The 14,575-nt window shown below is 28.1% G+C and overlaps 1 protein-coding gene across 3 annotated transcripts in view; it reads right to left on the bottom strand.

Moving 5' to 3' along the window:
* Window positions 1-7,921: 7,921 nt before the first annotated feature.
* Window positions 7,922-14,575, bottom strand: part of LOC129975766 (transient receptor potential cation channel subfamily M member 7-like) — a 56,737-nt gene continuing 50,083 nt past the window's right edge. For 2 of the 3 annotated variants that reach the window (XM_056088970.1, XM_056088971.1), the window contains 4 exons: window positions 13,585-13,696; window positions 12,796-12,894; window positions 11,337-11,516; window positions 7,922-8,137 (listed from right to left, as the gene is read on the bottom strand). In XM_056088970.1, coding sequence (XP_055944945.1) covers window positions 8,027-8,137; window positions 11,337-11,516; window positions 12,796-12,894; window positions 13,585-13,696 — 502 coding nt within the window. In that variant the 3' untranslated portion in view covers window positions 7,922-8,026. The remainder of the gene's footprint in view (window positions 8,138-11,336; window positions 11,517-12,795; window positions 12,895-13,584; window positions 13,697-14,575) is intronic. The other variant, XM_056088972.1, reaches the window with a different exon arrangement.

Raw genomic sequence — 14,575 nt, 5'->3', positions numbered from 1 at the left:
TAAATGATAAATCTTCAACCAGTTTAAGTGTGATAGACATGTCAGATAACAATAAATCCTTTGTCACCAAGGAACTAAAGATAATATTTCAAAAGTATGCTGAAATGTTTTCATATGGAGACATCCTATTTGAATTGCTTATGTGCGATAACAACTACTTGAGATAAAAATCAAGACCTGAATTCAGAAACAAATTTTCCCCCAATAAAATCAAAGATACTGTTGAGAGTTTGGAATCCTTTATTTTCTCCATTCACTTTCACAATCGATTTATCTGAGTATTATTCAAATTTTCATTACGGCGCAAAAATTTTTACGAAAAAATTTCTGTGCGTTTTTATTTAATTTGACTTGTTTCATGCTTTTGTAAAGATGGAATTTTGTCACTGTTTTTTCATTCGCTTCCTGATGCACAATAATTTGGAAAGTTCTTTCCTGAGGATGTTCTGCACTATATACATTAATATTTTTCTTCAGTAATTTTCAAACATCGAAAAAAAATCATTTTTCATATCACTTCATTTTTTTGTAATATTAAGTTTTCGGGGATATTAATTTTATTTCTGTTCAAATTTGTCTTCAAATTTAATAACTTTTAAAAAGTATTTTTAAGTAAGTATACTTAACAACAATTTTTCTCATTTTTTATTACTATTATTTTTATCGACGCACGGCGATAGTAAAAACATATTCTTGTGCATGTTACCGCAACGATAATTTGTAAACTTAGTATAAATACTAATGAATAAAATCTAAAATCTTATGTTAATTTGAATCCCCTTTTAATCTTCTGGCGTCCCCCCGGGGGGGGGGCACCTCGAAATGAGGATGAGATGCTTCCGGCATGGTGGTTGGATCTCGCCAACCTGGAGGGTACACTAATAGGTGGGGGATCTGGCTCCTCCCATCGATGACGGGGCGTACTTCCTTCGGGGAGGGTTGTACCGTGGCCGGTGACGGCCCTTAGGATTCAACCACAGTTCCCGCCAATGTTGCTGTTGCGGCGGTCCGGTCATTCAGTTTTATGGTTTAAATCCGTGTGCCTTCGGGCGGGTCGAAGAGTTAGATGGTTGACTTGACTTAATCTTCTGACGTACGAAGTGTAGAGAAAGTATTGCATTACTCAAAAAAAATTCGAGATTTTGACGAATCTCCAAGGTTTAAACCACCTAGAGTTCATCCGCCTATGGCATCACGCCTGTCTGTCCATCTACAAGTGACATAAATAACTCAAAAATGTTTTGATCTAAATGGATGAAATTTTGTATACGGTGTTTAAATCAAAATTGTAGGGTTCTTCCAAATTTTGAGCAAACTCCGTTCAGAGGAAATCTATCTGTCCGACCGTTCGTATATAAGTTAACACAGCTACAAAACAATAAGAGATAGATAAATAAAATTCGACACACATATTTAACTTCTATAGCGTAAACACATATCAAAGTTTGAGCCAAATACGACAAAGGGTTGACAGTCTGTCGGTCTGTATTTTTAGAAACATGTAAACGCAATAATTCAAAAACGGATGATTGAAATATATCGAATTTGATACGGCTTTTTGTGAATACATGCGATGTTTTGTGTCAAATTTTTATTTCGATCAATTGTGGGAAATGCATCTAAAGCGCAAATTCGATTTTTGGATAGTATTAACCACATACAAAAATTAATCGCCAAAAAGCTCGCCAAGAATGACACGGCAGATGAAATTTACACCAAAGGTAATTATTGTGCGACAGTGTCATGCAAGACGTTTCTAGGAATAACTTTTATTAGAGAGTATGAGAGAAAGTTTTGGGGCGACCACGTCCTCTGGTTTGTAATCACTAAAGAAAGATCTTTATCTTCAACCATCAGTAGAAATATTTATTTTAGTGATAAATCTGCCAATTAAAATCGTTTTCCGTCTTGTCAATATTAAATTATTTAAAAACGATTATTTTATTTGATACTATGTTATACAGTTCCCAAAGCAAGTAAGAATTCCGGATACCCTAAGGAAAAAGAAAATGCATTTGTACCTCAGTTATAAATAATCGAGAATTTACATGCGATTATATTATAGATAACTAGCCGCCTTTGGCGACCAGCCGGTTCGCCAATCTTAATGTTCGTTAAAATTTTAATAATTAAATATTTTATGCAATTTCTACTTTAATAGCTTCTTCATCAAAATATTTTAAAACTTCAAATTTTGATTATCATATAATTCATTCATAATATTATAAAGGCCTTCAGTCATAACGTAATATGTATCTCCCTCATTTTCTGTTAGCACCCGTAGAATTTATGCTTTAAATTAAATTGGAAAGAATTTATCTTCAATTAATATAATAATATTTTTTACTGAAACAAAGAATTTTTTTATAATCTGATTACTGAAAATAGAGTCACTCAGCGTTTAAACTTTATGGGCACTAAAGAATATCTTTTTAAATTTATGTAATATCTCAAGAGTTCGTCAACAAAATTTTCTTAGATTCATTATGAGCAGATCGATTCATTAACAATGTTTAAATTTAAATGCATCAAACACTAAGAAAACAAAACGAATCGTTTAAAATAAACGGTTGAAAACGGTAGAATTTATGCTTTAAATTAAAGTGGAAAGAATTTATCTTCAATTAATATAATAATATTTTTTACTGAAACAAAGCATTTTTTTATAATCTGATTACTGAAAATAGAGTCACTCAGCGTTTAAACTTTATGGGAACTAAAGAATATCTTTTTAAATTTATGTAATATCTCAAGAGTTGGTCAACAAAATTTTCTTAGATCCATTATGAGCAGATCGATTAATTAACAATGTTTAAATTTAAATGCATCAAACACTAAGAAAATAAAACGAATCGTTTAAAATAAACGGTTGAAAACAGGTTTTAAAAAAACTACTTAAAAAACGATGTACTTAAAACTATAAGCATATACAAAAAATATATAACTAACATAAATACAATTTACTTACAAAAGCATGCAACTAACCCAAAAATAATTTAAATCATCCATTGATAACGTTGCCATGGCAACAATCAGAACAGAATGCGCATGCGTGAATTTTCTTCGCCGGTTACGTAACGCAAATACGTGATTTTTTCTACGCCAGTTGGGGTAACGCTATGCGGATTAGGAATTCTTAATTTCCTTTATTCTGTTTTATTTTAATTCAAAAGTACTTCAGAATGAATCTGAAAGATTGATTCATTAACAATGTTTAATTTTAAATGCATCAAACATTAAGAAAATAAACAGAACCGATTGAAATAATCCGCCGAAAAATTTTAACCCTAGCCTCATTACTGTTGGGAGAAAAAAAACTGAAGCCTTTCTCGTTTGGCGCTGGGGATAATGGAAGATTTTTTTTGGCGGAAAAGTTGGCGGTGGGGAAAATGGAAGATTTTTTTGGCGGGAAAGTTAGTTTTTTATTAATAATTAAAATTCTAATTAAAAATTCGAAAAAAGAAACCCCAGGTGCACATTCCCAACCTCCAAGGTATACATGTACCAAATTTGGTAGCTGTATGTCAAACGGTCTGGCCTGTAGAGCGCCAACACACACACACACACACACACACATTGAGCTTTATTATAAGTATAGATTATTAATTTTTTAATGGACAAAATCATTACGCAAAAAAGAACAAATTAAAATTTTCAATAATTCAGTTTTCAAACGATAATAAATTTTTAACATATATAATGAAACATTGGCAACTAATGAAAATATATATTGCAATCATTTTTTATTTAAAAAAATTATCCTTAAATTTATATTATGTTAAAATTAATATAAAAATGTGAAAACAATAATGGATTCGTATTCATTCCAATTATTATCAGACTAATCAATCTTTCAAGAGTCAGTATCAACAGAGAATAAATTCATTTTCTCATATACGAGGTATGAAGACAGTATAGTAATCGTCGAAAAATTCGAACTGGAAAATTTGACGAATCTCCACAATTTAAACTTTCCTGAATTCAAAAAACACATTTTTGGAAGGTATCTGTCGGTCCATCCGTGAAAAACATAACTCAAAAACGCTTTGGTCTGGAAGGATGAAACTTGGTATACAGCCATTATACCAAATTTGCAAATATTTATCAAATTTTCAGCAAAATCCGCTCAAGGGAAGTCTGTCTGACCGGCTATTCGAATATAATTTACCACGATAACTACAAAACGAAGAAAGCCAAATAGATAAAATTTGATACACAAAATTAACATCCATGTTCCAGAAATCTACAAAATTTTGAGCCAAATCCAACAATGGATTGCATGTCTGTCAGTCTGCACTTTTCGAACAATGTAAAAGCGATAACGCGAAAAGGAAGTGATTTAAATATATCAAATTTGATATACCATTTTGTGACTATAAGTGAAATTTTTGTGCCAAATTTTTGTTTCAATCAATTGGGAAAAACGCTGACAAATTCGATTTTCGGATACTATTGTTACGAACCTGCGATGCGGCTTCCCAACATAGTGGGTTCCATAGGAGGTCCTAGAGCTTGGCGACAAACTTGGCGACGAATTTGGCGACTTTGGCGCCAAAATAGATTATACCCGAAACATCGAGAATTTTCCCTACCGTCAAGTAGGAACGGAGATACGCCTGGAACGTTCCTGATTGGTTGAGAGGCTTCTAGACCCGCCTCCCGAGATTTATAAAAGGAAGCACTCGCAGCTGCCGGGAGTCGTGAGCCGGGACGGTGAATTGAGAAGTCGGAAGCGGCAGAGCAGAGTAGTGTAAACCAGTGGTGAGTCGAGTGGTGAACTGGGTAGTGAACCAGATCGGAGAGTAGTCGGAAGCGACAGAGAAGAGTGGTGAACCAGACGGTGAATTGGAGTCGTGGACCAGTGGAGTCGGAAGCGACGGCGAAGAACTCGTCTTCCAGGGACTACCGTAGCAGCGACGGAATAGAGCTGCTGTTGTCTGCACGTCTCGGCTGAAGATAATCGTCTTCTGTGCTGTATATAGTTGTCGTCTTTGTGCTGTCCTGTGTGTCTTCGTGTAAATAAACGTCGTTGTTTTATTTTCTACTGCCACTTGCTGATTGTGCGTTCTTTACACCATACAACTCCCACTATCCAAACGAACCCCGGAAATTTCGTAACACTATTAATCACCAAATAATTTGCTTAGGATGAGACAATAAATTCTAATAAAAATGCTAAATTCAGGTCATATGTTAATATTTCGTAGCTATTGTACACCAATGCTAACCAGAGTATGTGAGAAAATTTGGGACAGACCACTTCCGCTGATTCAGTTTTATTTTCCAGCGAACAGCTTTCTAATTTTGGCTTTGGATAGTGATATTGTAAATATGCAAAAAACGCGATAAATTTGAAACATTACAGTATTTAGAAAGTCAATTTAGTTGAACAATTAAAAAAATATAAAGTGCAAAAATTTTTATTGTTAACTAAAACACGTCTTGAATGCATATTTAAATATAATTTATCATTTTATTTAGACATTTGGAATAAAAACGTTCCAGCATTTTCTGTTTCCAAGAACGATGCCATCTGTGATTAGTAATCATGTAACTGTTTGTTTCACAGCATTATTCCGAAACCTTCTGCTAAAAAGCAAAGCATTAATTTGCAGAAAGAAACAAAAATCATAGAAAGCAAAGTTTTTTTTCAAAAAAAATTCAGATCATATTAAAAAAATGTTAATTTTTTTAACATTTTTTCCAATTTATTCAACATTAATTACTATTTTTAATAAAACTAGCGATATCAACAGTTCTCTCTTATTATTCAGGTGTACTAAAAATTTTCAAATTGAGTAAACAAAAAAAAATTATACAAAAGAATTTCATTATTAAATGCATTTATATTTCAGTAAAATCATGCGATTTTCTAAAAACTATATTTAAATGTTTATTAACATTCAACTAAAAGTTTTGACTTGCAATCTGAAAAAAAAATTTGCATTTTCCAATATTTAAGTTGAAAAAATAATTCCCTTAATTAATGCAGTTTTATATCATTTATGATTAATATAGATTAGAATGTATTTGACCACAGATAAATTCAATTACAGAAAAATTATACAAAGAAAAACTTAATTTTCAGGTTGTTTTTAAATAAATGAAGTCATATATTTACACAGCATTGACAGAACACAATTTTGAGTAAACATCATGCAACATTTTCCGCGAAGGATGTGCATTGAACGTCCCAAATTTCATACAACTTTGAAGTCTTACATTATATTCCTTGCAGATATGTTGTTGATGAATGAGGTATGCATTTTCATATGATAGCGTATACAAGATCATCAAGATGTACAAACAATATATAAGCAGGGTGTCTAGAAGAGAATAAAATGCGATAGAATTATTTACCTATTAAGAGTTAAGAAAACAATGGAAATTGCAAAATAGTTCAAAATAAAGCTACGTTAATAAAAAAAAATGCAGTTACTTTTCAAACATTTACACTTTTTAAAAAATTTTATGCAACCCTTCTAACAAATTTGATCAATTAAAAAGCTTTACCTTTCCATCGAACAAAAAAAAATCGTATAACTCTATATTTAAAACCAAATGAATTATGACAGACTTGTCATTTTTCAATCCCTTAAAATGCTATTTATAGGGGCCATATACAAATTGATATCGGAAATTCTTAAATCAAAAATGTGATAGCATGCGTTGAAAAAATATCAATGTCCTTAAATAAAGCTTTAATAGACAGATAAACAATGGTGTGCCTATTAAAAGAAAAGGGGGCATAAAAAACTCAATTTCATTTTATGCAGTCTCGCAATTGGCGCACATAATAAAAAATTGAAAAATCGTCTGCATTTCATTATGCAGTTTTTTTGTTTGTTTTTTACTATTTTTACATAAATATATGAAACTTTTAAATTACAGTTAAATTAAGAAAAATAAATCGTCCATGAATTAATTTGTTTGAAAGTCGTTTCGAAGAATTATGATACATTTGACAAATTATTTGCATGCATTTATTTTGTATTTTAATTTTTTCAAATAAAAATTGTAGTCTGAACATAAAAAAAAAAACCTTAAGAGTACGTGACAGTGCCGCGAATATACCCCAAACAAGCAAAAAGGGTTTTAACGTAAATATTATCATACATATTATCTTTTTATAATACGTAACAAATTTTATTTCTAGTTTCGTATATGGCCCTTATGCAGAGCGTTCAATTTTCAATTAAGTGTAACTTGTCCAGTTTTAACGATACGAGTATACGGGTTTTTTTAATGATGTAGTAGTTGCATAAAACATGAAAACTTTCTTATTGACAAAATTTGTCCAGAGGGCTTGTAAAACAATTTAAAAAGCGCAGCTTTTGGAAAATTAGTGGGAAATTTTATTTTTATTAACATGGTTTTATTTTGTAGCTTATTTAGAACTATTTTGCTATTTACATTGTCCACTTATCTCTAACCGGTAAAGAATCAAACCGCGCTTCAATCTTTTTAGGATACCTTGTATATATTATCAATGTTCGACATCGAATAGGTTAGTCGATTAGTGTAAAATTTAACAATCTGATTGGCTCGGCATTTTACGAGAGTGGGCAAGATAGTTGGAATTTTTGTAGTACGAAGTGAAGAAAACCTATCATTATTTCAACTCTGAAATATATTATTAAATTATAAGAATGCCTCAACACACAATTTATTAAATATAAAGCAGTACTTGATGAAGACATTAGGTCTGATTGTTATTTAGTGTAATATCTAAGCATATTTCACCTCTGCCATAAGATTTTTTCCTATAGATTACATCCAACAATATATTATATGCGACAGTAAATGTTAAAGGTGAAAGGGAAACTAAATGTTTGAGTAAATGTTCCCTTTTATTCGAAAAAATAATGAAATGAATAGGATTACTATTTTTAAAAAGAGAAATACATATCTTTAAAAATAATTCAAAGAGACATCAAGCCTTTATTAAGAAACAAATATTTCAACAGAATATATTGTATATATCTGAAATAGATTAATTTCTGTATAACAACTATGTTTACTCATATTATGTTATTTTCGCTTCTAAGGTACGAATAGCATCTTGCAAAAGAGTTGTCTGTCCATAAGGGAGGCGAATGAAAACATCTTCTGATAAAATTCTCCATTTTACATTGCTCTGAAAAAAATGCACAATAATTTTCATAAATAAAAGTATGTACATATAATTTTTTTATTAAAATAGATCCCAAACAAAAATATATTGATTCAGGTGATTAAAAATTTAATAGGCACCTTGAAATAGATTATACAAAATATTAAATGAATTAATCAATATTAGAAAATAAGTTTCAAATAATTAAATAAATTGCAAGACACATTGCAAAAAAATTCTTTTTTAAATAATTTCATTTGCAAGAGAAGAGAATAATTATTAGTCCTTCAGAATTCTCGCACCTTTAATAAAAGCTGTAATCATATACTTGAACTTAATTTTAATGTTTAATTAAAATGTTTAGCAAATAACCCTTTTAAACAGCATTCAAATGGACAACTTAGATTTTTTAAAATTATTTGGTTCATAAATGTAAATATTAGTCAGTCTAAATAAAGATTTCTACAAGTCAATATAAATATATAAGCAATTTCTGAAAAGCTGATAATGTAAAATGTAAGGAAGAAAAAGTATAAAGCTTAAAGTTAATATAAAGCTGTATTATATATTCATCTATTCTATTTCAATATTCATCTATAGCAAACAATATAGACATCACACAACATTACTTTCTTTCAATCTTCAAATCAATAAATCTCAAAGGTAACTATATGGAAATCAATTAAATTTATCTTCAGGATATAATGATGAAATACGATTTGCTAAAATTATTATGCTTTCTATCCCAGAATTCCTGCCTTCATTCAGTCCAACATTTTTAACAGTTGTTTTTATCACATTTTTAATAGTTGTTTTTATCACATTTTTAACAGTTGTTTTTATCACATTTTTCCAATAGTTTTGATAGTTACCAAACATATTTGTTGCTGTCTAAATTCAATATATATATAAAATACTGTAAACTATACAAAATCATATAAGTTTCAGTACCAATTAAAGAGAAAATTGGGGATGAAAATCAATTAGCAATAAAAATAAAATATCCCCAAGTCTATCTGCCTTTAGTTTGCAAAAAGAACTTTAATATCTTTTAAAATATAAAATGAAATTTAAATACGAATATTTTTATGAAAAGTAATATTATCTTTTTAATTTTGATATAAGTTATTAAAATTTCCAAAATCGTATTATCAGCTCATTTCATATGACAAAATAGATTTCCATCAATCAAGAAGTAGGCCCCTTAGACATTCTCGCAAATTTGGCAGATCAATATTTTAAAATGCTTAACAAGTTGGATAAATTTTCATGAATAAAGTCAAACACATCTTTTGAAAAGTTATCCATTTTTGATAGTAAGCTCATATTTGAATCAAAGTTTTTCAAACAATCAGATAGAAAATGACATTTATACCACTTGCAAGCTTGCTATTATGCAGAAATTAAGAAAGATTGAGACGACACGATACCTCAAAATTTTTTGTTTTAAATTTTAATGTCTAAAATTATATTTTATTTTTACTTTATGTAAAAGAGTACTCTATAACTTTCTCCTAAAAATTTGTTTAAATAATTAAAAAAAATTATTTAAATTTTTGTAAAAATTTTGAGCTTTTTTTTTTAATTTTAAGGCTTTTTTAAATATGAAGATTTTTCTTCAATTTTTTTCCATGTAGCTATTAATATGCTACATAAAACTTAGTATGGATTTCCACCTGTCAACAGTATTTAATTTTTTATATATTTTTTTTATTGTAAAACACACACAAAAAAAAATCTGAAAAATGCAGAAATTCTGACTTTGGGCATTTTTAAAAAAGTTACTACACACCTTGAAACTAATTCCACACAAGGTTTTTCATAAAACATATATTTCTGAACATTTACAAAAAAATTCACACCTATACCTCTATTTTTAAGAAAGCCTTAGGCTTTTGAGATGTAGCAAATAAGCAAAAATACAACATGGAGAAAAATGCAATTGAAGTTTTTATTCATCTAAATCATAATATAAAATCTATCCAATTGTCCTGCAACTTTTACAAAATATGATTCAAGTTATTCTAAATTGTTTAAAGTTAAAAAATTCCAAAATTTATTGGAATAAAATATTATATTGGTACATTGAAGACGCAAAGAAAAACTAACGAAAGATCAAAACTTCACAAATCTTTATCATAACACCTTTAAAAAAATTAATATGCATATCAAAATTGATTAAATATATATTTCTGCTATTCTGCTTGCTATTTTTGCTATTCTTCTTGCTATTTCTGCTGTTCTGCTTGATCAATGCAGTTGTAACTTTTGAACATTTATTCCAAATGACACTATGGAGAGTCTCATTGGAATTTTGAGCCATGCACCGAATACATCTCTCTAATAGCTCATTTGAAGTAGGCCTTTGGTAAATTGGTAAATCTCCTTCATAAAACAAAAATTCTTCAATAACTTAATAAAAATTAAAGCTATAGCTCTAAAATTTTGCAGGCATATTCAGAAAGACTCATTTTATCATATGAGCCAATAAAAAAAATCGTTTTATATTATATATATGATGATGATGATTTTTTTTTTTAGTACTGTGCCACTTTAAAAAGTAAATAACTTATACAAATAAAATTGTAATTCATAAATAGTTAATTCTCTATAGATATCTAGACTATTTAATAGATTTTTTTTCAAAGTTCATTCATAAATACTACATAGCATTACAGAGTTTTTAATGATTAATTAATTATATATTATTAATTAAAAAAGTTCTATACTCAAGATTTGTCTATAGGAATGTTAAATAAAATTTCTCAACATTTAAAAAATATTATTGATAACTTTAAAAAAATTAACTTTCACTGTTATTTTTAAAAATTGTTTAGGGTAACTGATATTCTCAATTTGAATAAAATTGCAAGCAAATTGCATTGAAGTGGGATTTTTTTATTATTATTATTTTAAAAATATTTCTCAAAGAAAGTGTTTATTTTTATATGCATTGTATTTCAATCAACAATCTGACATATTCAATCGAGAATTAATATTAAATAGATTTTTACTTTGATACTTATATATGATACTTTCATACTTTATATGATACTTATATATCGCCTACCCTATAAAGTGTTAATTTATTATTTCATGTAAGTAATGAAACATGGGGGATGGCTTTAATGAAATTTAGTAACAATTAAATTGTTATTCTAACATTAATTAAAGATATGGACATATTTTCATCCAGAACAGCACTGCTTATATCAGCTAGTACCTTAAATGTTCCAATAATACTTGTATAGTTATAATAATGTATGTGCCATAGTTCAACTTCTTTCCAAGCCTGATCAGTGTTCAGCTGATCATCCATATAGCCACAATAAATTTTCTCACTCTTGAAGTCTTTCTCACTGGGTTCTGAACCAGTTGAAGCAGTTGCATGTTGTTTGAAAAACTGAAGGACAGAAAATGTGCAACATATTATTATTAGATAACACTGCAAAATCATGATGCAAAATGTTAAAAATGTCAAAAGACATTAATAAACTATTCAGAAACGATGTCAATTAATATTATGTGAATATGGCTACAGTTTTCTTAACTTTGTTTTTAATTAGTTCTTATTAATTGGGAAACACATAGTTTTGAGTTCTTCAAAACATTCATAACATAAATAATTTTATAATTATGATCAGGAAGTTGACATCAGGACACAGGTGTGTCCCTGATATTTCAAATATAAATCCCACGGATGCCCTAAAATAAGATTTCTATTTTTTCCCTTTACTATATATATCTCAGTTTCCAAAAAATGACAAATAATGTTTAAAGATATCAATTTGAAATACAGTAATCACTCAGATTTACCCTCATACAGCCTTAGTACTTAGGTTAATTCTGAGTGATAGAGTCATCTGAAAAATGAAAAAGCAATTAGATGAATGCATAGGACTCATATACAAAGGTATTATCCATCATTAATTCCTCCCCCCCAACCATTATTGTAAGCATAGGGAAGTCAGAACCAACCACCATATCAGAAGCTTCTTATCCCTATATCTGAAATGCCTCTCCACCCCCCTCAAGTGAGTAGAATTTGAAATACTCTAAGAAGAATATCAGAAAGTATATAAAACAATCATGCCAAAAAAATCTAATTTAAAAACTACCTAATGAAATACTACAATGAATATGATGTATCAAAATTCGGAAAATACATATCTGAAACATTAATTACTTCATTTGGGTTTTTTTTAAAAAACAGAATTTAAATTAAATACCTAACTTTTAATATAAGCTATAAAATAGTATTAATTAAATTGTACAGAATATTTAAATTGTGTAAAACTATTCATGATTTCTAACATTTATATAATTTGTGGTTAAAAGATTTTTCCTTAAATACAAAAACAAACATTTTTAAAATTTCAATTTATTTATTTCCCAAACTAAAACTTACTACTTCATCACTTAAATAATTATTAAATTTGTCAAAATAATTACTAATCGTTTCTGACTTCTTATTTTAAAAGATTAAAATATTCATCTTTTTAAGGGAGAAAGGGGAGATTTACAAATTACTTCATGTTTCAGAAATGATAAAACCAGAATTTGACAATGTTTTTATTTTAATTGGAAGTCTTAACTCCATCCATTAATAAAAAATAATATCCCTGAAAATAATCTTCAGTATATATATATATATATATATATATATATATATATATATATACCTGAATCATGTCATCTGCTGTTACCCAAGTAGGACTTTCATCAGCCATTTTAAAAACAGACTGTATCACTTGATATCGGTTCTCAGACCAGGCAAAACCCTGAAAAAAAGAAATTAATGAATATGTAAACTTTTTACTGAAATATAAATATAAAAATCTTAATTACAATAGATTAACAAATATATTACAATATTTTTGGCTAATTGTGCAAATGAGCCAGAATCTTTTTGTGAATTTATTTTTAAAAAAATCGGCAAAAAGATCACCAACAAAACTTTATTCAACTGCACACAATACATTTCTGATGTGCAATTCATAACATTTTGTAAAATGTATATTGCTTTAATTCTCTTAAAGTTTCCTGTGTTATAAAATGATATTTCTAGGATTTTCGTCTATGATTATCAAGATTACATAAATTGATAAATCATTCAGAAGATGTGTTGTGAAATTCTCATTTCAAAGATAGAATAAAAAATATAATATTTTTATTAAATTGTAAAATACATAAAAAATGAAATAATATTGTCTAAATGTTTAGAAAATAGAATAATATAAAAATGAACAGACTGGTGAATAATTTAACGTTAATTTTTTAAAAACAATTTGCATTAATTCATCAATTTCCATCCGCATTAAATAATGCTAATACATAACATACAAAAATATTAAAAGTTAATATTACATCTTTATATGATGCAATTCTGAAAGTTTTGCTTTGAAATTTAATAACAAAAATGTTTAACAAACTTATGAAATTCTTTGTTAATAATAAATATAATTAATTACCCCAGGAAGTGAAATTTCCTTTTTAGTCCAGTAAAATGTTTCAACAAATTCTAATAAATCAGCTGTTCCCAATAATGAATGTTCAGAACCTTTTGAAGTTCTTCTTTGAAATCTGATTTTTAAAAATTGAACAAATATTAATTTCAAAATCATTCCCATATAATTTTATACAGCTATTAAATTTTATAACTAAGAAATAATATCAAATTACATTTCAAACTAGAAATTCACGAAATTCCATAAAATATAAGTAAAAATGCACTAATTTAAAATCAACCAGTTTTATTTTAAAATAATAATTATTCTCCATTAAACTTCTTTTTTGTAAGATCATTTAAGTACCTTAGAATACTAGAACAAAAGGTAAAAACATTTTCCTATCCATCTCAAAAACTACACTGACAAACCATGTTCTTAAGGGTTAACATTTATCAGATAAAAATATTTACTTATACTTTGCTACTTCAAATCTTCAGGTCAAAACTTTTATCATTTTTGACATCAGACATTTTATGTCTGATTTATTCAATTATATTTAAAGAAATGTAAATATTCCTATTCCATATAAGTATCAAACTCATATATACTGTTCTAAATTATTGGAGCACAGGTCTAAACAAGTATTCTAAGATACATATTTTTGCCACGATCATCTTTATTTGAATAATTGACCAATAACATGAGAACTAAACATATAACATAAGTAATACATATTGATTCAGAATCAGTAATTCCAAATGAATATAAAATAAAATGATTTACGAAAACAAAGCTAATGAAAATAATTTATTTACAAAGAAGAGAAGAAAAAGCACAAATTCAAATTTTCAATGGACACTGCCTCTACAGTGGATTAGAAATGATTCCTTTAATTATATATTCTTTAATTATTTATTTATTTATTTATATGTTGTATATGAAATATTCAAAGAAAAAAGTATAAAAATTCCACTTGGAGATTTTAATGAATCTACATGCTTCAGACTTCCCT

This window comes from Argiope bruennichi, chromosome 7 (assembly GCF_947563725.1).
Source record: "Argiope bruennichi chromosome 7, qqArgBrue1.1, whole genome shotgun sequence".
Lineage (NCBI taxonomy): Eukaryota > Metazoa > Arthropoda > Arachnida > Araneae > Araneidae > Argiope > Argiope bruennichi.
This window is presented reverse-complemented; position numbering and strand designations above follow the sequence as displayed.